The sequence below is a fragment of the Stenella coeruleoalba genome, assembly GCF_951394435.1.
Source record: "Stenella coeruleoalba genome assembly, chromosome: 7".
NCBI lineage: Eukaryota > Metazoa > Chordata > Mammalia > Artiodactyla > Delphinidae > Stenella > Stenella coeruleoalba.
Genome location: NC_137153.1, coordinates 43,064,133 through 43,087,542, shown reverse-complemented (window position 1 = coordinate 43,087,542; position 23,410 = coordinate 43,064,133). Strand labels below are relative to the sequence as shown.

General features: G+C 45.7%; 1 protein-coding gene and 1 long non-coding RNA gene across 4 annotated transcripts in view; one reads left to right on the top strand and one right to left on the bottom strand.

The window, feature by feature from the left end:
- The window catches only part of LOC307188994, a 42,448-nt gene extending 38,327 nt beyond the window's left edge, over positions 1–4,121 (top strand). Inside the window, exons 7-8 of the long non-coding RNA XR_013829091.1 lie at positions 1,282–1,431; positions 3,708–4,121. This is a non-coding gene — a long non-coding RNA (uncharacterized lncRNA). The remainder of the gene's footprint in view (positions 1–1,281; positions 1,432–3,707) is intronic.
- On the bottom strand, positions 220–23,227 carry BAG1 (BAG cochaperone 1). Of its 3 annotated transcripts, XM_079926660.1 has the most exons (9): positions 22,739–23,227; positions 21,291–21,419; positions 19,912–19,994; positions 18,280–18,393; positions 8,054–8,161; positions 7,068–7,130; positions 6,453–6,543; positions 1,238–1,277; positions 230–664 (listed from the first exon to the last, which is right to left on the bottom strand). In XM_079926660.1, exons 1-7 carry the CDS (start codon positions 22,773–22,775, stop codon positions 6,454–6,456), a joined length of 624 nt encoding a protein of 207 aa, XP_079782786.1. In that variant the 5' UTR covers positions 22,776–23,227; the 3' UTR covers positions 230–664; positions 1,238–1,277; position 6,453. The 3 variants fall into 3 exon arrangements, with proteins under 3 accessions (XP_079782785.1, XP_079782786.1, XP_079782784.1); XM_079926659.1 differs by having other exon boundaries at positions 220–1,277; XM_079926658.1 differs by lacking the exons at positions 230–664; positions 1,238–1,277 and adding an exon at positions 4,245–4,544.
- Positions 23,228–23,410: the final 183 nt, after the last annotated feature.

Genomic DNA, 23,410 nt, shown 5'->3' with positions numbered 1-23,410 from the left:
TATAAATCAAAAGAAGGCACATGGTTCCAAGCAGAAAGTCCCACTGGTTGGGGGTTCAGGGTTCGGGTAGAAACTCTGGGCTCTTTTCCTTGTTCTGCCCCCGACTGACTAGGTGACCTTATTTGTTCATTTATTCCTCCAGTCAACAATTATTTATTGAACACCTACTGTGTGCCGGGCACTGGGGATACAACAGGGCATAATAAGCTAGACAGCATTACCGGCTCCTGGGGCAAACAGTCAGTCTAAGGGGGAAGCCAAGCTGAAGGTCAGCCAACAGCAGCACAGAATGCTAAAGGCCCAGATGGGGGCGCACAGGGTACTGTGGGTACCAGGCAAGGACAAGGCAGGGAAGACTTCCCAGGGGAGGCGACACCTCAGCTCAGCCCTGAGGGATAAGTAGAAACTAGGTAGGAAAAAGAAGAAACAAGGGAAGGTAATTCCAAGTAGAGAAATGAGTTTGGAAAGATCTAGAAGGGAAAGAAAGTTTATATTTGAGGAAATATAAGAAGGTGGGTATGGTGGAGGACATTCTCATTTAAAGGAGAATGGGGGAGAGGCAAGAAATGAGTCTAGAGCAAGCAGGGCCGGAATATGACCTTGGTACATCGGATCTCCTGTTTGGTCTCATTTCTTCATTCATAAGACCTTGAGCCGGCCAGAGCTAAGTGAGAACACAGAAGAGAAGAAAGTCTTTGGAAGCTGCAATACTCTAGACAGATGGACAGTGTCCTAACTTGGAAAACAATCATGATAATTAAAGGCTCATGGTTACATTGGGAGTAGAATCGACAAGCTGTGAGATTGGATGTGAGGGGTTGACAGGCAGGAAGGAAGCAAGAGCAACATGCTGGTTTCTAACTTGTAGGCTTGGGTGGCTGGTGGTGTCATGTGGCAGGGGGCAGGGTGTGCGTGGCAGGTTTGTGAGGTGATGATGTTCGTGGACAGTGGAGCCTCTGGGACAACCCAGCGGCGATGTACAATGGACAATCACATGAACAGGCCTGGAGTCTAAGACAGAGGTCCAGGCCAGAGACAGATTTGTGGCCAACAGCATGCAGAGGTGGTTGAAAGCCCAGGAAGCTGAAACCGCCCCAGGGGAGGGTGTACAGAGGGAAAAGCTGTAGAAGGATATGCCCAGGGAGCCCTGGGACCTCCCCCGCACTGTACACTGGGTGGGTGGGCAGAGCTCAGCAGGGGGTCTGGACTGGGCCAGGGTTCCTGAAGGGTACATTACTGTTCCTGAGGAGGTGGCCTCATCCTTGTCTGCTGTGATCCTAGAAAAAAGACAGGACATCCAGATCATGAACGATGGCAAATGCTAACCCCACAGGAGCCCCTTGAGCCATGAAGCTTCAGGCTGGAGAACCGTGGTGGGCATGGAGAGGATGTGACATGAAATAAAAGATTCAGCACAACCTGGCCAAGCAGGTCAGTGTCTCTGGGGATCCTGGGGAGGAGGCTGGCATAGGGGGGAATTTTGCTGTCCTCCCTACTCTGAATCTGATGTCCTCTCCATCACTCTGATGCTCCTCAACCCTGTCACATGTTCCCCTAGAGGTCCCAGGCATCTTCTGCCTTCTCGAGGGGGTCACGACTCTGAGAGTCAGTCCCTGTCCCCAGGGCTCTATGCAGTGCTCCTGTGTGCCCCAGCCTGGCCTGTCACTGAGGTCAAGAACCTAAGTGAAATCCGTACCCTCTGCCACTGCAAGGCCCAGCCTCGAACAGCCTTTGGGAGGGTCCCACACCCCTCATAGTTTTCTCCCTGGGCTGTACCAGCACCCCAAATCTCACTCACACACACACACACACAGACCGCCCCCGCCACATGTCGACACTATCATGGCTGATATTCAGGTGGTATTCATCATACATCTGACTGCTTATTACAATACTGAACCAGGTCTATAATTGTTGACAACAGGTGCTGCCCCAAGCCCTTAAGTGTCCCCCTGCACCCTGGCCACCACAGCAGGATCATGTCCAGACCCTGCTCTTCTCTTTTGGTCAACGTCCATTCTGACTGGTTGTTAAATATGTTGACATTGGACACACACAGCTCACAGGCACTCACACAGTGGCCCACAGGGACACGTAGCATTGGGAAATCCCACCATAGACAGAGATCCCAGCCTGTGGTATATGTCAGATACCCGCTCTTGGCCAAAGCTTACAGGAGGAGCCTTTTGGTAGTGGTGGAGGTGGTGGGCAGAAGAGTGTGGAGAGGGGCCTGGCAGGCGGCAGCAGGGTCACACAGACTCAGATTCCTGCTCCAGGGCAGGCAGCTGGAGCAGGAAATGCTCGGTGGGAAAACACACACTGGGAGGAAAGTGGGAGCAGGGAGGACAGGAACCAGCATTCCCTGGACCACTGAAATGGGAACCTGGGCAGGAATTGTTGCTGATAGGTCTGCAGGTAGCAGGGACTGAGAGGTCACCTGTAAGGCCCTTCTATGGCTATTGACAATAGAAACTTGTTTCCCACCTGCATAGGGTTGGTATAGGATTAAGTCTGGCTGTGAGAGACCAAAAAGCCAAAATAACAGTGGCTTAAACAGATAGAAGTTAATTTCTCTCACACACAGACGTATGTAGTATGCTAACTTCATGTTCCTTTTATATTATACTCTGCTATCCTTATCAGTTTCCACCCCAATGTCCGAATAGCCGCTTCAATTCCAACCATCATGTCTACACTCAGCCCACAGAGACGGGGAAGGGGCACTCTACTGCATCTGACGATGCTTCCCTAAGATGTACACACAACCCATTGGCTAAAATGTAGTCTCTTGGCCATGCTAGTGCAAAAAGACTGGGAAATATTATTTTATCTGGTTGGCCACGTATTAAGCTGCAAATTAGTAGTTCACTTAGTGTAGGAAGAGTGGATATTGGTGACATCTAAGTCTCTGCCCTAAGTGGGAAGCCCCTCTTAGACCCAAGTGGCAGAGCTCAGCCAAGCTTCTCCTCAGTGACCCTCCCCTCCCAGGCTTCCACTCACATGATGAGGAATCACAAAGGTTAAGCCTGAGCAATGTGCCAGAACACCACACAGAAAGAAAGACCTAATTCCCTACTTTACAGATATGGAAACTGTGGCCCTGTCTCTGGGAACCACCCTGAAATGTAAGTGTGGGCCCCAAAGGCCTGTCTATGGCATGTGACCCTGCTGGCATGGCCACTGCTGATTGGCCAGAAGATTATTCTCCAGATTTTTCAAATCAGAAATAAGAAAACACACACCAATGTAAAACAATTATACTCCAATAAAGAAAAGAAAGAAAGAAAGAAAGAAAGAAAGAGAGAGAGGGAGAGGGAGAGGGGGAGGGGGAGGGGGAGAGGGAGAGAGGGGGAGAGAGAGAGAGAGAGAGAGAAAGAAAGAAAGAAAGAAAAGAAAAAAGAAAGAAGGAAACAGAGGCAGTTCCTCTCTGGTAGTGACATGCAATGAGATACAGACAGAAATTTCAGGCAGCATTTGTATTCCTGGAGCCCAACTGCCCTTGAACTTCCCAAAGTTACATGAGATAACATCCTACCAACAAATTTTCTATTTCAACAATCTCTCTGGAATAGGTTTGTGGTGTTTTCAACTAAGAGTCCTGACTACCAGGTGAAGAAGGGCTTCTCAGAGGGGATAAACTTTTTTTTTTTTTTTTTTTTTTTTTGCGGTATGCGGGCCTCTCACTGTTGTGGCCTCTCCCATTGCAGAGCACAGGCTCCGGACACGCAGGCTCAGCGGCCATGGCTCACAGGCCCAGCCGCTCTGTGGCATGTGGGATCTTCCCGGACCAGGGCACAAACCTATATCCCCTGCATCGGCAGGCGGACTCTCAACCACTGCGCCACAAGGGAAGCCTGAGGGGATAAACTTTAAGCTGTGCCTCGAAGGATAAGCAGAAATAATTGACTGAACACAAAATGTGTGGGAGAATTCTTCCAACTCTGTGAGGCTGAAGGATGTTTGTGGGATCACAGAGCCCCATTTGTTCCCCTGCGGCAGGACTGATCATGTTATGCGCAAGTGGGCAACTGAGGTGTACTCTTTCCCTGTTCATAGGCAGAGATGCCCTGTAGATGTGCAGATCTATGTGAGTGGGCCGTGTTACTACCCTGCACATGTGCTGGGCAGCCCACCCTTAAATAAGACAGTGGCTAGCAGATGCTATAAATCCCAGTGCTGACGGAGCTTCAGTGGGTGAGTGCAGCAGTGGAAATTTCACTATTAATGTGTGCGGTCAACATTCATTCATTCTCCAAATATTTATTGAGCATCTAATATAAAACCAGACAATATGCTTGAAATACACTGTTAACAAGACAAAGAAGCTCCTTAACCCAAGGAACTCACAGTCTAGCATAAAGGCAAATATTAATCAAATAATCCCACAAATAAATCATCATAGACCATGATAAACGCTGTTTATCGTAAAAAGTCATGACAAACTGTGAGAGGATATCACCTGGAGGCTTGATGTTCTCAGACAGTAGTAGGTGAGGTTTCTCCATGAAGAGACATTTACGTTCTGAAGCATGAACAGGAGTCGCCTAGGACAGGGGTAGGGGAAGGGGAAGGATGGTGTGGAGCTGTCCAAGCAGAGGAACAGCATCTGCAAAGACCCCAGGGCAGGAGAGGGCACAGAGCACCTGAGGGCCTGAACTAGACCAGAGTGGCTGACAGCAGAGAACAAACAGGAGAGTGGCCCGAGATGAGAAGGGAGCAGGGTACGGACCTTGGCCTCTGGGGTTTTTAAGCAGGGGACTGACATGGTAATTTGTGTACTTCATGATCACTCAGCTGCTCTGTGGAGAATGAACTGGAGAGGGCCAGAGGGGAGCTGCAGAGGCCAACATGGGAGATAAATAGAAGAAAAAGAGAAAATGAGAGGGTGTGAGCAACCCCATGTTAGTTGGGAGGCAAACTGGCAGAGATTAAGGCCTTAGGCTCGGACTCAAGCTACCCAGTTTGTGTCCTGGCTTTGTCACTTACTCCGTGATTGTGAGCAAATTACCTGAGCTCATCTATAAAACAGGGATAGTATCTGTCTACCTCCTAGATTGTGTAAGGATTAAATGACCAATACACCTCAAGAACTTAGAGTGGTATCTGGCACACAGGAACGTGCTGGGGCTCAAGGCCACACAGCTACTACCTAGAAACAGAGAAATACTGGACTGCTCTGATTAAAGCTGGGGGTGGGCGGGCCGGGCCCCAAGCCTCGTCCATTTGTCCACCCCTAACCACCACCTTGTCCTAGTCCCACCCATGCAGCCCTAAATGCCTGGGACTTCACAGACTCCCTCTCTGCCAAAGAAGGTTGACCTCAGAGTGGCCTGTTGGAAGCCTGTCTCCTGGGCACTGTGTGAAAAAATGGGGTGATGGCCGCTGACCTGTTTAAGCATTCCAGCACACAGGGCCACTCTCAACTTTATAACATAACTAGACTAGAACCTCAGAAGGCTTTTGCTTCCCATACTTCATCTACCAAAAGGAAAAAAAAGTCTAAACACTCTTCTGCTTGCTGACGTATATATAAACTGTTTTATTTTTTAAATAACAATGAAGGGGAAAAAGGCCACAAAACAGACAAAAACAGCCTCGAAGAACTCGAAGGACATGTAGATCTCAGAAGGGTACGGTTAACAGAAATGCCTTTGAAGGAACTCCTGAGAAGTTTATGGTGGCCCTCACTACCTGCCTGCTTTATTATTCACTCTGTCTCTCTTCTCTGCCCCTCCTAAGCCATGGTTGTGACCCGGTTTCGAGCAGAGACTTAGTCAACTCTGGGCTGTAACCTCCTAGAGATCTGCTTGGGGACAAGGAAGCCCATGGATCAACCACAGGCCCCAGTCCAGGAGCGGCCCCGAGACCTCACGGCCTGTGACTGGTCAGGGTCACTGGGGGGTGAAGACAGGGTCTATGAACCCACAACCCAGCCAGCTGTTCCAGAATTAGGTCACAATGAGAGATACTTGGACTACCTGTGTGCCAAACACCTGTTCTCAGCCATTCCTAACATTCCTGACCAGATGTAGCCTCCTGGTGATTCTGGTTTACACAGATGGGACTATGGGATCATAAGGGCAAAAAGGCCTCATGTATCTGAAGACAGGATAGCTGATAAACCCAGAACTACCCCAGGACAAATGAGAGCTCTCACCAGCCCAAAGAAAGCATCCAAAGGTCAAAAAAGCTGGGAACACTTGGGCAGAGGAGGCCCTCTCCAGACAAGGTGGGCTGCTGGACAGCACAGATATACACAGACGGAATGAGAAACTGACAGGTGCGCTAAGATTGCACAGACAAGTGTTCACTGAGAGCAGGTATAAGAGAAGGAAAACTTGCAAACAGCCAGTTGTCCCCAGCAGCCCCAGGAAAAGCATGTAACTTCTGTTCCAGAGAGTGCAGAGCTGGTGGAGCTGTTCTTCAAGGCAGCGCAACCTTCTCCACCTCACCTCAGTCAGCCAAGGCCAAGTTAGTGGCCTGCAGTCGCTCCATCTCCTGGCAGATGCTCTGCTCCACTGTATCACATGCAGCTAGGAACGCCTACAAGGTAAATGCAGAGCAGTAAGGGCCCACTCGGGGCCAGGCACCCCTGCCAGCCCCACCTGCAAAAGGCTCTTTGCCCAGCCACTCTGGGGAACCCCTGGGCGACTGACTCAGGCTGAAACAGGTGTGCAGGGATGGAGATGGCCTGGGCTCCAGAGGAAGGAGGGGGAGGTAGAGGAAGCACAGGACCAGGGCTTCTGACAGTGCTCTATGCCAACAACCCCCAAAGGGTGCTGAGGACAGGAAGCCAGGCCACTGCAACTGCACGATTTCAGGGGGTCCTGTCCATCGGATCAGTATAACATGTCAGCCCTATCTGCTCTCCAGCCATCTTCCTTCTCAATTAGTTTAAATCCAAATTTAATTACAGGGACATGAAAGGAGCGCTTCTCTTAGGTTCTGGGTTCATGCTGAGATGTAACAACCAAAGAGAGCCCACACCACACTTGTACTCTACCCTACTTTGAACAGATACATGCACCAACACATTACACTTTGTGATGCCCTACCACACAACTCACCTGAATCTTTTTCACCAAACCCTTCCTTTTCATTCGACTGTCTTTGAAATTTTCTGGCAGAACCTATGGAAGAATAAGTTGACGTATAAATAATCCTCAGTGAAAATGACATAACACGTCAGAAATACCTACAGTATACCGAACAGGCCACAGGTCACTAATGTGAATGACATGCATTTTCAGGAATCACTTCCCTGGATCTGTACCCTACATGGCCCTTCCCATGGCTCTCACCCCTATACAAGTTCCCTTTGTTCTTGGTGTTGGGGCCATAGATCTATAACATGGACTTTGTCCTCTCACTGTTTCCTGTACATGGATATCGTGCCCTGGCTGGACCATGAGCTCAGGGTGGCAGGAAAAGCACAGTGCTTTTTTGCTTCTTCTTTATCACCTCCCCCCAAGAATCCCAAGCAGAGTAGTTTAGGCTAGAGATATCATTACTGTGTCATCTCTAAGAGGGAGCGTGGCATCGATGATTCCCAACAGCCTCACAGGAGCTGGGTGTGACTGAATTCTGTACAGTTAATGAGCTCAGTGAAATGTCAGACACATGTGTTACAAAAGTTAAGCCCTGTGTTTCTCTAACCATGAGATCATGGACCATCCCAGCTTCCTGAGGATTAGATGCTACTGGCATACATAAATAAAAATAACAGGGACTTCCCTGGCAGTCCAGTGGTTAAGATTCTGCACTCCCAATGCAGGGGCATGGCTTCAATCCCTGATCGGGGAACTAAGATCCCACATGCCGTGGCCAAAATAAATAAATAAATACATAAATAATATGACAAAAGCCCTATGTTGGTGGGACAGGAGAAATCAGGAACCATCTTACCTTTCTGTGTATTCACCAAAGACCTAGCAGTGTCTGGTACGCAATAGGTGCTCAATACCCTCAGGCAGTGAGTGCGATACTGAAAGAGTGAATCTGACTGAAAAATAGTCAAAGGAAACTAGTTCTTCTCAGCTGAATATTTACTTACTAGTGTGTCAATCTCTTCCAAGATCTTCATAAACTGCCCGACTGTGGCTATTACTCTCCTGTCGAGTTTGCAGAGAGCTTCAGCTTGCAAATCCTTGGCCAGAAAACCCTGTGGAGGAATGATGCATTATTGCAAAGGTTCCTTGAGGCTGATGGAAAACTCCAAGCCAAGGCACTGATGAAGCAGCCACACCCTGAGTCCACATTCCCCAACAGGCTGGGCCAGACCTCAGGCCTGCAACTTCACCTCTTAGGAAAAACAGAAAAGCTGGCCCTGGGCCACCCCAAGCACTGTAGTAGGCTGCAGGCCATTACATGGTCTATCTTACACGGTCCACTGGGGTCACAAATGCCTGTGGAGGCCTGGCTCTGGTGAAGCCCCCAGTCACTAGTGTATACCTGCACACGAGAAGCAGACATTAAGAGCACAGGGTTTAGAGTTTGATAGGCCTGGGCTTCAACTCTGACTGCACGGTACTGGCTTGTGACCTTGAGCAAGTTCTTTACCTATCTGTGCCTCGGTGTTCTCATCTTTAAAATGGAGATCATGATACCCACACCCCAGAGGGTTACCATGAGGATAAAGAGAAATAATGTAGACCTTTAATAGAATTCCTGACACAGATGTATGTATGCTAACAAATGGCAGCACTTACATTATTTTTATTAAATTGTCTCTCTGTTTATTCACAATGCTTGGCCTAATGACCAGTTAGCTGGTGACAACAGGTGGACAGCAGGTATCTCTGAGGAAATAAAAGCCATAGGCTACAGATGCAGATTTGACAACATGTAGTATATATTAGCTGGCAATTCCAACTTAAAGAATTTATCCTACCAAAAAAATCGGAAATGGTCAAAAAAGATTTATGTCCGAGGACGTTCAAAGAAGCATTATGGCTTCAAGATGGCGGAGGAGTAAGACGTGGAGATCACAAATACATCAGAAATACATCTACATGTGGAACAACTCCTACAGAACACCTACTGAACGCTGGCAGAAGACCTCAGACTTCCCAAAAGGCAAGAAACTCCCCACGTACCTGGGTAGGGCAAAAGAAAAAAGAAAAAACAGAGACAAAAGAATAGGGACGGGACCTGCACCAGTGGGAGGGAGCTGTGAAGGAGGAAAGGTTTCCACACACTAGGAAGCCCCTTCACTGGCGGAGATGGGGGATGGTGGGGAGGGGAAGCTTCAGAGCCACGGAGGAGAGCGCAGCAACAGGGGTGCAGAGGGCAAAGCGGAGAGATTTCTGCATAGAGGATCCGTGCTGACCAGCACTCACCAGCCCGAGAGGCTTGTCTGCTCACCCTCCAGGGTGGGCGGAGGCTGGGAGCTGAGGCTTGGGCTTCGGAGGTCAGATCCCAAGGAGAGGACTGGGGTTGGCTGCGTGAACACAGCCTGAAGGGGGCTAGTGCGCCACAGCTAGCCGGGAGGGAGTCCGGGAAAAGTCTGGACATGCCTAAGAGTAAGGAGACCGTTGTTTCGGGGGTGCGCAAGGAGAGGGGATTCAGAGCACCGCGTAAACGAGCTCCAGAGACAGGCGTGAGCCGCGGCTATCAGCGCGCACCCCAGAGATGGGCATGAAACACTAAAGCTACTGCTGCAGCCACCAAGAAGCCTGTGTGCAAGCACAGGTCACTATCCACACCTCCCTTCCGGGGAGCCTGTGCCGCCCGCCACTGCCAGGGTCCCGGGATCCAGGGACAACTTCCCCGGGAGAACGCACAGCGCGCCTCAGGCTGGTGCAACATCACTCTGGCCTCTGACGCCGCAGGCTCGCCCCGCATCCGTACCCCTCCCTCCCCCCGTCCTGAGTGAGCGAGAGCCCACTAATCAGCTTCTCCTTTAACCCTGTCCTGTCTGAGCGAAGAACAGACGCCCTCCAGCGACCTACACGCAGAGGCGGGGCCAAATCCAAAGCTGAACCCCAGGAGCTGTGCGAACAAAGAAGAGAAAGGGAAATCTCTCCCAGCAGCCTCAGGAGCAGTGGACTAAATCTCCACAATCAACCTCATGACCCTGCATCTGTGGAATACCTGAATAGACAACGAATCATCCCAAACTGAGGCGGTCGACTTTGGGAGCAACTGTAGACTTGGGGTTTGCTGTCTGCATTTAATTTGTTCCTGGTTTTATGTTTATCTTAGTTTAGTATTTAGAGTTTATTATCATTGGTAGATTTGTTTATTGATTTGGTTGCTTTCTTCTTCCTTTTTTTTTCTTTTTTTAAAATATATACATATTTTTTTTCCTTTTTCTCTTTTTGTGAGTGTGTATGTGTATGCTTCTGTGTGTGATTTTGTCTGTATAGCTTTGCTTTTACCATTTGTCCTAGGGTTCTAGCTGTCCATTTTTTTTTTTGTATAGTTTTTAGCGCTTGTTATCACTGGTGGATTTGTTTTTTGGTTTGGTTGCTCTCTTCTTTCTTTCTTTCCTTCTTTCTTCTCTCTCTCTTTTTTTTTTTTTACTATTTTTTAATTTTTAATAATTATTTTTTATTTTAATAACTTTCTTTTCTTTCCTTCCTTTCTTTCTTTTTTTCTCCCTTTTCTTCTGAGCCATGTGGCTGACAGGGTCTTGGTGCTCCGGTCGGGTGTCAGGCCTCTGCCTCTGAGGTGGGAGAGCCAAGTTCAGGACACTGGTGCACCAGAGACCTCCCGGCTCCTTGTAATATCAAATGGTGAAAGCTTTCCCAGAGATCTCCATCTCAACACTAAGACCCAACTCCGCTCAATGACCAGCAAGCTACAGTGCTGAACACCCTATGCCAAACAACTAGCAAGACAGGAACACAACCCCATCCATTAGCAGAGAGTCTGCATAAAATCATAATAAGGTCACAGACACCCCAAAACACGGTCTTGCCCACCAGAAAGACAAGATCCAGCCTCGTCCACTAGAACACAGGCACTAGTCCCCTCCACCAGTAAGCCCACACAACCCACTGAACCAACCTTAGCCACTGGGGGCAGACACCAAAAACAGCGGGAACTATGAACCTGAAGCCTGCGAAAAGGAGACCCCAAACACAGTAAGTTAAGCAAAATGAGAAGACAAAGAAACACACAGCAGATGAAGGAGCAAGGTAAAAAACCATCAGACCAAACAAATGAAGAGGAAATAGGCAGTCTACCTGAAAAAGAATTCAGAGAAATGATAGTAAAGATGATCCAAAATCTTGGGAATAGGATGGAGAAAATACAAGAAACGTTTAACAAGGACTAGAAGACCTAAACAGCAAACAAACAATGATGAACAACACAATAAATGAAATTTAAGATTCTCTAGAAGGAATCAATAGCAGAATAACTGAGGCAGAAGAATGGATAAGTGACCTGGAAGATAAAATAGTGGAAATAACTACCTCAGAGCAGAATAAAGAAAAAAGAATGAAAAGAATTGAGGACAGGGCTTCCCTGGTGGCACAGTGGTTGAGAGTCCACCTGCCGATGCAGCGGGCACTGGTTCGTGCCCCGGTCTGGGAAGACCCCACGTGCCACGGAGCGGCTGGGCCTGTGAGCCATGGCTGCTAAGCCTGCGCGAACGGAGCGTGTGCTCCGCAACGGGAGAGGCCACAACAGTGAGAGGGGCCCGCGTACCACAAAAAAGAAAGGAAAAAAAAGAACTGAGGACAGGCTTAGAGACCACTGGGACAATATTAAATGCACCAACAGGGCTTCCCTGATGGCGCAGTGGTTAAGAATCTGCCTGCCAGTGCAGGGGTCATGGGTTCGAGCCCTAGTTGGGGAAGATCCCACATGCCATGGAGCAACTATGCCTGTGTGCCACAACTACTGAGCCTGTGCTCTAGAGCCCACAAGCCACGACTGCTGAGCCTGTGTGCCACAACTACTGAAGCCCGTGCGCCTAGAGCCAGTGCTCTGCAGCAAGAGAAGCCACTGCCATAAGAATCCTACGCACTGCAACGAAGAGTAGCTCCCGCTCGCAGCAACTAGAGAAAGCCCGCGCACAGCAACGAACACACAACACAGCCAAACATAAAAAAATAAATTAATTAAAAAAAAAAACGCACCAACATTCGAATTATAGGGGTCCGAGAAGAAGAAGAGAAAAAGAAAGGGACTGAAAAAATATTTGAAGAGATTATAGTTGAAAACTTCCCTAATACGGGAAAGGAAATAGTCAAGTCCAGGAAGTGCAAAGAGTCCCATACAGAATAAACCCAAGGAGAAACATGCCAAGACACACATTAATCAAACTACCAAAATTAAACACAAAGGAAAACTATTAAAAGCAGGGAAAAACAACAAATAACATACAAGGGAATCCCCATAAGGTTAACAGCTGATCTTTCAGCAGAAACTCTGCAAACTAGAAGGGAATGGCAGGACATATTTAAAGTGATGAAAGGGAAAAACCTACAACCAAGATTGCTCTACCCAGGAAGGATCTCATTCAGATTTGATGGAGAAATTAAAACCTTTACAGACAAGCAAAAGCTAAGAGAATTCAGCACCACCAAACCAGGTTTACAACAAATGCTAAAGGAACTTCTCTAAGCAGGAAACACAAGAGAAGGAAAAGACCTACAATAACAAACCCAAAACAATTAAGAAAATGGTAATAGGAACAAACATATCGATAATTACCTTAAATGTAAATGGATTAAATGCTCCAACCAAAAGACACAGACTGGCTGAATGGATACAAAAACAAGACCCATATATATGCTGTCTACAAGAGACCCACTTCAGACCTAGGGACACATACAGACTGAAAGTAAGGGGATGGAAAATGATATTCCATGCAAATGAAAATCAAAAGAAAGCTGGAGTAGCAAGTCTCATATCAGATAAAACAGACGTTAAAATAAAGACTATTATAGGAGACAAGGACACTACATAATGATCAAGGGATCAATCCAAGAAGAAGATATAACAATTGTAAATATTTATGCACCCAACATAGGAGCACCTCAGTACATAAGGCAAATGCTAACAGCCATGAAAGGGGAAATTGACAGCAACACAATCACAGTAGGGGACTTCCACACCCACTTTCACCAATGGACAGATCATCCAAACAGAAAACAAATAAGGAAACACAAGCTTTAGATGATACATTAAACAAGATGGACTTAATTGATATTTATAGGACATTCCATCCAAAAACAAAAGAATACACTTTCTTCTCAAGTGCTCATGGAACATTCTCCAGTATAGATCATATCTTGGGTCACAAATCAAGCCTTGGTAAATTTAAGAAAATTGAAATCGTATCAAGTGTCTTTTCCAACCACAAAGCTATGAGACTAGATAACAATTACAGGAAAAAAAATCTGTAAAAAATACAAGCATATGGAGACTAAACAATACACTACTTAATAACCAAGAGATCACTGAAGAAATCAAAGAGGAAATCAAAAAATACCTAGAAACAAATGACAATGAAAACACGACTATCCCAAACCTATGGAATGCAGCAAAAGCAGTTCTAAGGGGGAAGTTTACAGCAATACAATCCTACCTCAAGAAAAAAGAAACATCTCAAATAAACAACCTAACCTTACACCTAAAGTAATTAGAGAAAGAAGAACGAAAAAACTCCCAAGTTAGCAGAAGGAAAGAAATCATAAAGATCACAACAGAAATAAATGAAAAAGAAATGAAGGAAACAATGGCAAACATCAATAAAACTAAAAGCTGGTTCTTTGAGAAGATAAACAAAATTGATAAACCATTAGCCAGACTCAACAAGAACAAAAGGGAGAAGACTCAAATCAATAGATTAGAAATGAAAAGGGAGAAGTAACAACTGACACTGCAGAAATACAAAGGATCATGAGAGATTACTACAAGCAACTCTATGCCAATAAAATGGACAACCTGGAAGAAATGGCCAAATTCTTAGAAAAGCACAACCTTCTGAGACTGATCCAGGAAGAAATAGGAAATATAAACAGACCATTCACAAGCACTGAAATTGAGACTGTGATTAAAAATCTTCCAACAAACAAAAGCCCAGGACCAGATGGCTTCACAGGTGAATTCTATCAAACATTTAGAGAAAAGCTAACACCTGTGCTTCTCAAACTCTTCCAAAATATAGCAGAGGGAGGAACACTCGGAAACTCATTCTACAAGGCCCCCATCACCCTGATACCAAAATGAGACAAAGATGTCACAAAGAAAGAAAACTACAGGCCAATATCACTGATGAACATAGATGCAAAAATCCTCAACAAAATACTAGCAAACAAAATCCAATAACACATTAAAAGGATCATACACCATGATCAAGTGGGGTTTATCCCAGGAATGCAAGGATTCTTCAATATACACAAATCAATTAATGTGATATACCATATTAACAAATTGAAGGATAAAAACCATATGATCATCTCAATAGATGAAGAAAAAGCTTTTCACAAACTTCAACACCCATTTATGATAAAAACCCTCCAGAAAGAAGGCATAGAGGGAACTTACCTCAACATAATAAAGGCCATATATGACAAACCCACAACCAACATCGTTCTCAATGGTGAAAAACTGAAACCATTTTCGCTAAGATCAGGAACAAGACAAGGTGGCCCACTCTCACCACCTTTCTTCAACATAATTTTGGAAGTTTTAGCCACAGTAATGAGAGAAGAAAAGGAAATAAAAGGAATCCAAATTGCAAAGGAAGAAGTAAAGCTGTCACTGTTTGGAGATGACATGATACCGTACGTAGAAAATCCTAAAGATGCTACCAGAAAACTGCTAGAGATAATCAATGAATTTGGTAAAGTAGCAGGATACAAAATTAATGCACAGAAATCTCTTGCATTCCTACACACTAATGATGAAAAATGTGAAAGAGAAATTAAGGAAAACCGCCCATTTACCATTGCACCAAAAAGAATAAAATACCTAAGAATAAACCTACCTAAGGAGACAAAAGACCTGTATGCAGAAAACTATAAGACACTGATGAAATAAATTAGAGATGATATGAAGAGATGGAGAGATATACCATGTTCTTGGATTGGAAGAATCAATATTGTGAAAATGACTATACTACCCAAAGCAATCTACAGATTCAACGCAATCCCTATCAAACTACCAACGGCACTTTTCACAGAACTAAAACAAAAAGTTTCACAATTTGTATGGAAACACAAAAGACCCCGAATAGCCAAAGCAATCTTGAGAAAGAAAAACGAGCTGGAGGAATCAGGCTCCCGGACTTCAGACTATACTACAAAGCTACAGTAATCAAGACAGTATGGTACTGGCACAAAAACAGAAATACAGATCAATGGAACAGGATAGAAAGCCCAGAGATAAACCCATGCACGTATGGTTACCTTATCTTTGATAAAGGAGGCAAGAATATACAATGGAGAAAAGACAGCCTCTTCAATAAGTGGCGCTGGGAAAACTGGACAGGTACATGTAAAAGAATGAAATTAGAACACTCCCTAACACCATACACAAAAATAAACTCAAATGGATTAAAGACCTAAATGTAAGGCCAGACACTATCAAACTCTTAGAGGGAAACATAGGCAGAACACTCTATGACATAAATCACAGCAAGATCCTTTTTGACCCACCTCCTAGCGAAATGGAAATAAAAACAAAAATAAACAAATGGGACCTAATGAAACTTAAAAGCTTTTGCACAGCAAAGGAAACCATAAACAAGACAAAAAGACAACCCTCAGAATGGGAGAAAATATTTGCAAATGAAGCAACTGACAAAGGATTGATCCCCAAAATTTACAAGCAGCTCATGTAGCTCAATATCAAAAAAACAAACAACCCAATCCAAAAATGGGCAGAAGACCTAAATAGACATTTCTCCAAAGAAGATATACAGATTGCCAACAAACACATGAAAGGATGCTCAACATCACTAATCATTAGAGAAATGCAAATCAAAACTACAATGAGGGGCTTCCCTGGTGGCGCAGTGGTTGAGAGTCCGCCTGCCGATGCAGGGGACACGGGTTCGTGCCCCGGTCCGGGAAGATCCCACATGCCGCGGAGCGGCCGGGCCCGTGAGCCATGGCCACTGAGCCTGCGCGTCTGGAGCCCGTGCTCCGCAACGGGAGAGGCCACAACAGTGAGAGGCCCGCGTACCGCAAAAAAAACAAAAACAAAAACAAACAAACAAGAAAAACTACAATGAGGGGGCTTCCCTGGTGGTGCAGTGGTTGAGAGGCCGCCTGCCGATGCAGGGGACGCGGGTTCGTGACCTGGTCCGGGAAGATCCCACATGCCGCGGAGTGGCTGGGCCAGTGAGCCATGGCCCCTAAGCCTGCGTGTCCAGAGCCTGTGCTCCGCAACGGGAGAGGCCACAACAGTGAGAGGCCCGCGTACCGCAAAAAAAAAAAAAAAAAAATCTACAAACAATAAATGCTGGAGAGGGTGTGGAGAAAAGGGAACCCTCTTGCACTGTTGGTAGGAAGGTAAATTGATAGAGCCACTATGGAGAACAGTATGGAGGTTCCTTAAAAAACTAAAAATAGAACTACCATAGCAGCCAGTAATCCCACTACTGGGCATGTACCCTGAGAAAACCAGAATTCAAAAAGAGTCATATACCACAGTATTTACTGCAGCTCTATTTACAATAGCCAGTACATGGAAGCAACCTAAGTGTCCATCGACAGATGAATGGATAAAGAAGATGTGGCACATATATACAATGGAATATTACTCAGCCATAAAAAGTAAATAAATCGAGTTATTTGTAGTGAGTTGGATGGACCTAGAGTCTGTCATACAGAGTGAAGTCAGAATGAGAAAAAGAAATACCATATGCTAAAACATATACATATATGGAATCTAAAAAAAAAAAAAAGATGGCTCTGAAGAACCTAGGGGCAGGACAGGAATAAAGATGCAGATGTAGAGAATGGACTTGAGGACATGGGGAAGGGGAAGGGTAAGCTGGGACGAAGTGGCATGGACTTATATATACTACCAAATGTAAAATAGATAGCTAGTGGGAAGCAGCCGCATAGCACAGGGAGATCAGCTCGGTGCTTTGGACCACCCAGAGGGGTGGGGTAGGGAAGGTGGGAGGGAGACAGAGGAGGGAGGAGATACGGGGATATGGGTATATGTATAGCTTATTCACTTTGTTATAAAGCAGAAACTAGCACACCACTGTAAAGCAATTATACTCCAATAAAGATGTTAAAAAAAAAAAGGAAGCACTATACATAATGGTAAAGTAACATTAGGTGATGAATAATAGAGAATTGGTTAGGTAAACCATGATCCATTCATATGATGAAATAAATACTATGGAAGTTTTGAAAAGTATGACCTTTTTTTTTTCAGTCAAAACATTTTTTCTTTATTTAGGTATAGTTGATTTACAATACTGTGTTCGTTTCAGGTATACAGCAAAGTGATTTGGTTACATATGATCATTTTTAATGACATGGGAAAATGTTCAATTTTTTAAACCAATAAAGGAACAATTTACAAACAAAGTGTACCTAACATTATACCAATTTTTTTAAGATGAAAAAATAGATTCCAGTTTTTAGTAATGATTATCTTTGAGTTGGAGGTCTTACAGGTAATTATTATTTTTCATATTAGTGCCCATGTTTTCTTAAAAGCTATGTACAATCAGCATGTATTACTTTTGTAATTAAAACACAAACATACATCTATAAATGTTATAAAATGAAGGGATCATAAATAAGTATGTGCTTTGGGGCTGTTCCTCATCCTTATTTGGTTTCAGTACTCCACCTCTAATACTATAAGGAATTGAATAGGATGACCCCTATGCCCACCCCAAGATCATGGTCAACTTGGACCTTCTATGAATCCACACAATGTTCTTTGCCTTGCCAAATACATTATAGCTGACTAGACTGAGAGAAGCTACTTATTCTATTTTAGACACATGATCCTAGCACAGCAGGTGTTCTCCTAGGAGCACAAATGGATGCTGGCTGGGGTTTGGAAATAACAGTGTTGATAACACTTACAAAGCACTTAGTATATGTCAGGCTCAAATTATGTAATTTAATCCCCACAACAGCCCTAAGAGGGAGGTACCATCATTACTCCCTTTTTACAGATGAGGAACCTGAGACAAAGGCAAACTTGCCCACAGTAACAGAAAGGATAGAGCCAGGGTCTGAACCCAGGGAGTCTGACAACAAAGTCCGCCCTTGTAACCACATATTTGTATCTCCAGAGAATTCTCATAGAAGGCAGAACGACAAAGTCCACGGAGAGGGTTACCTGCTGGATTCCAGTAAGCTCTTTACTCAACTCTTCCAGTTGGTCAGCTATCTTCTCCACAGACTTCTCCAAATCTTTCAACTTCTTTATTTCAACTTCTTCCTCTGGACTGTTCTAAAATGTTTAAGAATAAAATGAAGTCAAGAATTTTTTTTCTGTCAGGAAAAAAAAATCTGACCACAATTGGGTTAAACCACTGACCTAGAAAAAATCGTCTTAACTCTGTTGCTTCTTAGAAGGCAAGCTGGAGGGTTATATATGAAGGTTTTCTATCTACAAAGACTCTAGACTAGATAGAGAGAAGGTATCAGGTACACATTCTGGCAAGAGAGCCCTGACGGCTTGGGTTCAGAGAACAAAGCTGATCCATGTGCCAGATTCAACCTCAGCCTGGGGCTGATTACCAACAGATTCCGGACTGAAGCCTGGAGTGTTAACAAGTTACAGTGAATGCCTGTGAGGAGTCCAGAACGGTGAGACAGGTGGAATTCTACCCTTCCTTTAAATGGAATTCCTGAGCTCTCTCATTCAATATGATGATGATGATGAATACTTTTACTGAGCATCCCCTGTATGCCAGGTTTCATCCTAAGCACTTCACCTGTATTACTGTTTAAGCCTTACCACAATCCAGTGAAGGAGGTACTGTTTCAGATGATGAAATTGAGGTTACTGTAAAGTAACTTAAGGTTACACAGCCCAAAATAGGTAGAAGAGACTTAAATTGGACTTGGCTCCACATACTCCAGGACAGCTCCAACTGAGGGTCCTAAAGCTTCTTCAAACTCAACCCTTGGGTTCTGCTCATTGCCCATCACCATTCTCCCTGACCCTTGAGCAAGAAATCTCTAGATTATTTCCCCTTCTCTCACCTTAATTGGTAGCCAGCAGCTTCCTGCTTTTACACTACCCTAAATTGTTCACATTCTTCTTTGTGGCCAAATCCTGAGTGCCAGTCTCCTGGCAGTTCCAAGTCTGGAGTAGACTTTCCGTGCCTCCACTTTGCTAATCTCTGCCCTCTCTCCGCTCTGAATCAGCCACCTCACTCGAAGTAAGGGAACTTCACAGGACCAACAATTCCACTGTGTCACAATGCAGGGCTGGCTATGGCCCTCTCTCAACACCCCAGGGCCTACTTTTCTCACCAAGTGGCTTTTTCTCCATCACCTCTTTAGTCTGAACCTTTCTTTCCAGCCAAAGAGGGTTTATCCTTATGTGAGATTTTGGTAAAAAGAATGGTTAAAGGAAGAGAGGCTCCTGAAGTTTGCAGAGTACTTATTTTTAAAATCTACAGGTTTATTCTAACAAAACGCTCTCTTGCAAATCCCCCTCCAAGTGAGTAGGGACTGCCTCAGGCACTATTTTAACCAGACTGATTCCACCACCAACACAAAAGCCACATTACTGAGGCAGCATAACCATTCCTAATTCCCAGAGTGAAAGCCCTAAACAACAGGAGCTGGAGGGTGTGAGAACTGGTGACTCCAGGGAACAAAGAGACTACATTTGTTTAGAGAGCGCTACTTCACCAGTGCCAACCTTGGCTCCCCGACTTGGCCTTCTAAACAGAAACATGCATAAAAGACCTTCGTCATTTGATTCTGAGGTATTCTGGTGGAAAAAGCAACTTACCTTTTTCCCAATTAACATGACCCGGCAACCATTTTGTATTCCAAGTGCTGACAATGGCGTCTCCATTTCTTTCAGAGATTTTCCTGAACAAAGAAGAAAGTGATGTCAGGTTGCAACAATTGCACAACAGTGAAAACAGATTTCAGCAAGGGTACAGGAAGTAGTGTGTTCACTAATAAGAAGAGGATGAATTGGTATAAGCTTTTTAGAAGGTTTCTTGACCGAGTAACTTCATTTTAGATATTTACCCTAACACATAACTGGACATGTGCCTGCACAAAACTGTTATACAATAACTATTATTCATAATAGTGAGAAACTGGAAAGAGCCCAAAATTCAGGAATAGGGGACTGACTAACTATACATCAGTACAACAGAAGACTTTGTAGGCATCAAAGCTCATTTTTTTCAGGAAACTTCAATGCCATAATACATGTTGATGACCCAGTGTTATAAGAAGATCACTAGAAATGATCCTAGTTTTGTCAACTAAAAAAAAAAAGCCACAAATGAGAACCCACACTTTGGGATGCCAGGACAAACAAACAAAAAGAGGCTGGACGGAAATATATTGAATTGTTATGAGGGGTTTTATCCAGGAGAACATTTTCTTTTTTGTGCTTTCCTCTATTTTCAAACATGGATTTCTATTGCCTTTATAATTCTAAAATGAAACGTTTTTAAAAAGAAAAGACAAGGAGCTGTACTATGAAGTACAAATATAAATGCTTCCCATCACTAAATTTTTTATGACTGGCACCAAATGGGATACATTTAGCCTCATCAGATACCAGAATAATGGGTTCCCATGGGAATGGGAAGACCAGAGAATGGGGATGGGAGTGGGTGTGTCCTGGCAGAAATCAGCATCATCCACTGGGCCTGCCACATCCAGGCCCTGGTAAGTTTGTTCAATACCTTCTCTGTGCCAGCACTATGCCAAGCATTGGACACATAGCAGCATCTCTGCCCTTGTGGAGTTTGTTATTGTATTAGAGAAATCAGATGTTCAGTGACTATGAAGACAATTATTTAATAGGAATTTCAGTACAAGTTATGCAAAAGTGGTAGGGAGTGCCATCTGAACACAATGGGAAGAGGATCTAACTTGGCCAGGGAAGACTGCCCATGTGCTTCATCAAAAATGGTAATATTTCGGTCACCTTCATGTGACTTCAACTCTAATACCTGTTCAAATGTTTGCAAGTGTCCAGTGCATAGTAGGTCCTCAATACATATTTGTTGAAGTGATGAATAAATTAACAAGCAAATAAGAATTGTCCTAGTTTCGAAACTGAGAGTTTCTATTATTAAAGTTAAGCGGTTTTAAATAGGCCTTTTAGCAATGAGGGCTCAAAGCTGGAAGAGAAATACCTACCCTTAAATATGAGTTTCTGAAAAGGCAGCGGGACCCCTGTGGCCTCTTCAACAACCTGGGCCAGGTCTTGGACAATTGGTTCACTACAGCCTTCTTGCGGGATAACTTGAAGATCGTGCTTCTCATTGCCTGGGGAGAGAGAAAAGTGTTGAAGAAAACTCTTTCACACAAACCAATATAGGCTGACACTTTATTTACCCAGCCTTCAAGGCCTGCTCAAGGATTTTTGTTTCCTTTATTATAGTAACTAACAATATCAGTGATATCAGCTAACATTTTAAGCACTTAACATGCATAAGGGGCTGACTAGGCTCATTTCCTGCATGATCTTATTTAATTCTCAGAACAACCCCATGAAGTAGGTACTACCTATTATTCCCCATTTCACAGATAAGCAAACTATGAGTTCAGTCCAATTAAGACCTGCCTAATGAGACCCAACTCTAGAATTAGAACTTGACCTCAGATCTATCTGATTTCAAAGTCCGTGCCTTTCTTCACAAGCCATCTGCATCCTGTGGCCTGACTGTCCTCTACTCTGTGTTGTACTGGGCAAGGTACTATTTTTGTCTCCTTTGCTGTAATGGGCAAGGAAATGTTTTTCCTCCAGGTCTCTCCCACTGGGGACACCTCGGCACATACATGGTTGGTGCCCAGTGAATAGACGAATGAATAAACTCAAACAGCAGAAATTCCTTTTCGGAGCAGAGGTGCTAATTCTTTTCTGGGTATGTGGACAATAAGGAGGTAGCCTGTGCCGGTGCATCATGCCAAGCCTTAAGCCTACTCAACAGCCACATGTAGTGAGTGGGACAGGTGTTACCAACTCTGCTTCTATGTGAAGTAGAAACCAGCTGCCTAGAAAGGAGACATCCCAAGGTCACTTAAACCTGAATTATCTAGAATCCTGGTCACCAGATTCCGAGGCCCTGGGGTCTCCCCTAATTGGTCCTGAGGAAACTTCATGGACTCAGCTCTCTGGAGAACTCGACACAGAACTTTGTCTAGTTCTGTGTCAACTCCAAAAGTAGGCAGACCCAAAGGGTGCCCAGAGTGTACGCCTGAACCCAGGGCTCACTCAAAAAGCAGACAAGAGTTCAGACTCTCGCACACACGTAGGTGTCCAGCCACACACCAGTCATACACAACATGGCTAAAAACAGCCAGGCACAAAGACCCACAATAACTACGCAGGCACACACTAACACATACAACCAGGACCACGATGTGAAGCACGGACATCGAGGATCTAACAAATGGCCTGGGACAAAACACACCAGCCACATGCAAAGGTGTGCTGAACAAAAGATCCGTACAAAAGCCGGCCCCACGGACACAAACCAGATCCCACGCTTCCGGACGCCAGAAGAACACAAGGACACACGCTTCGGGAGGGCACGTGGCCAAACCCACAGACCCCCGCCAGACTTTTCGCAGCCCGCGCTCACTGTGGGTGACGGTTACGCTGAGCCCGGCTGCCGCCATTTCCTCGCTCCGGGCCACCTCTTCACTTAGGGCCACCTCTTCGCTTCCGACCGCCTCTTCGCTCCGGGACCCCTATTCGCTCCGGGTCACCTCTTCGCTCCGGGCCGAGCGAGGCCGTGCTTTCTTCTTCACCCGCGGCCTGCGAACGCAGGCGGCGGCGCCCCTGGTGGATCCGGCACGCCCTCTGGCCACACTCCGGACGGCTGATCGCTGGGAGGGAGGCGGACCGCGCTCGGCTGGGGGCACCGACTGGCGCGGCTCCCGGCCCAGCCGAGGGGCGCGCCGCCGGGGGCCCAGCCGCTCCCGGTCGCCTCGCGATCTCCGAGCGCCGCCGCGCTCCGCCAGACCCGCGCTAGTAGCCCACCCAGCGGTGGAGGCTGAGCGCGGCGCCCCGCGACCCCGCCCGGCTACTTCCACGCTCCGCCCGGACCTGCGGGCCCCGCCCCTCGGAGCAGCCCTGCTCCCGCCAGGCTCTATTCCGCTACCGCCGCCCCGGGCCCCACCCACTCAGCCGAAGCCCCGCCCGGCTTATGAGGCCACGCCCACGCCCGCCACCGAGGCCACGCCCCCTGCTGACTCGGTCTATCACCTCCAACCTCCTGCAGTTCTTCCCCGGAAGACCGAGCTGAAAATCC

Coding starts and splice junctions, on each gene's coding strand:
- BAG1 (XM_079926659.1), bottom strand. CDS start 22,775: ATGGCGGCAGCCGGGCTCAGCGTAACCGTCACCCACA. Junction 19,995..21,290: donor TCAGAAACTCATATTTAAGG/GTAGGTATTTCT, acceptor TTCTTTGTTCAG/GAAAATCTCTGAAAGAAATG. Junction 8,162..18,279: donor AGCTTACTGGAATCCAGCAG/GTAACCCTCTCC, acceptor ATTCCTCCACAG/GGTTTTCTGGCCAAGGATTT.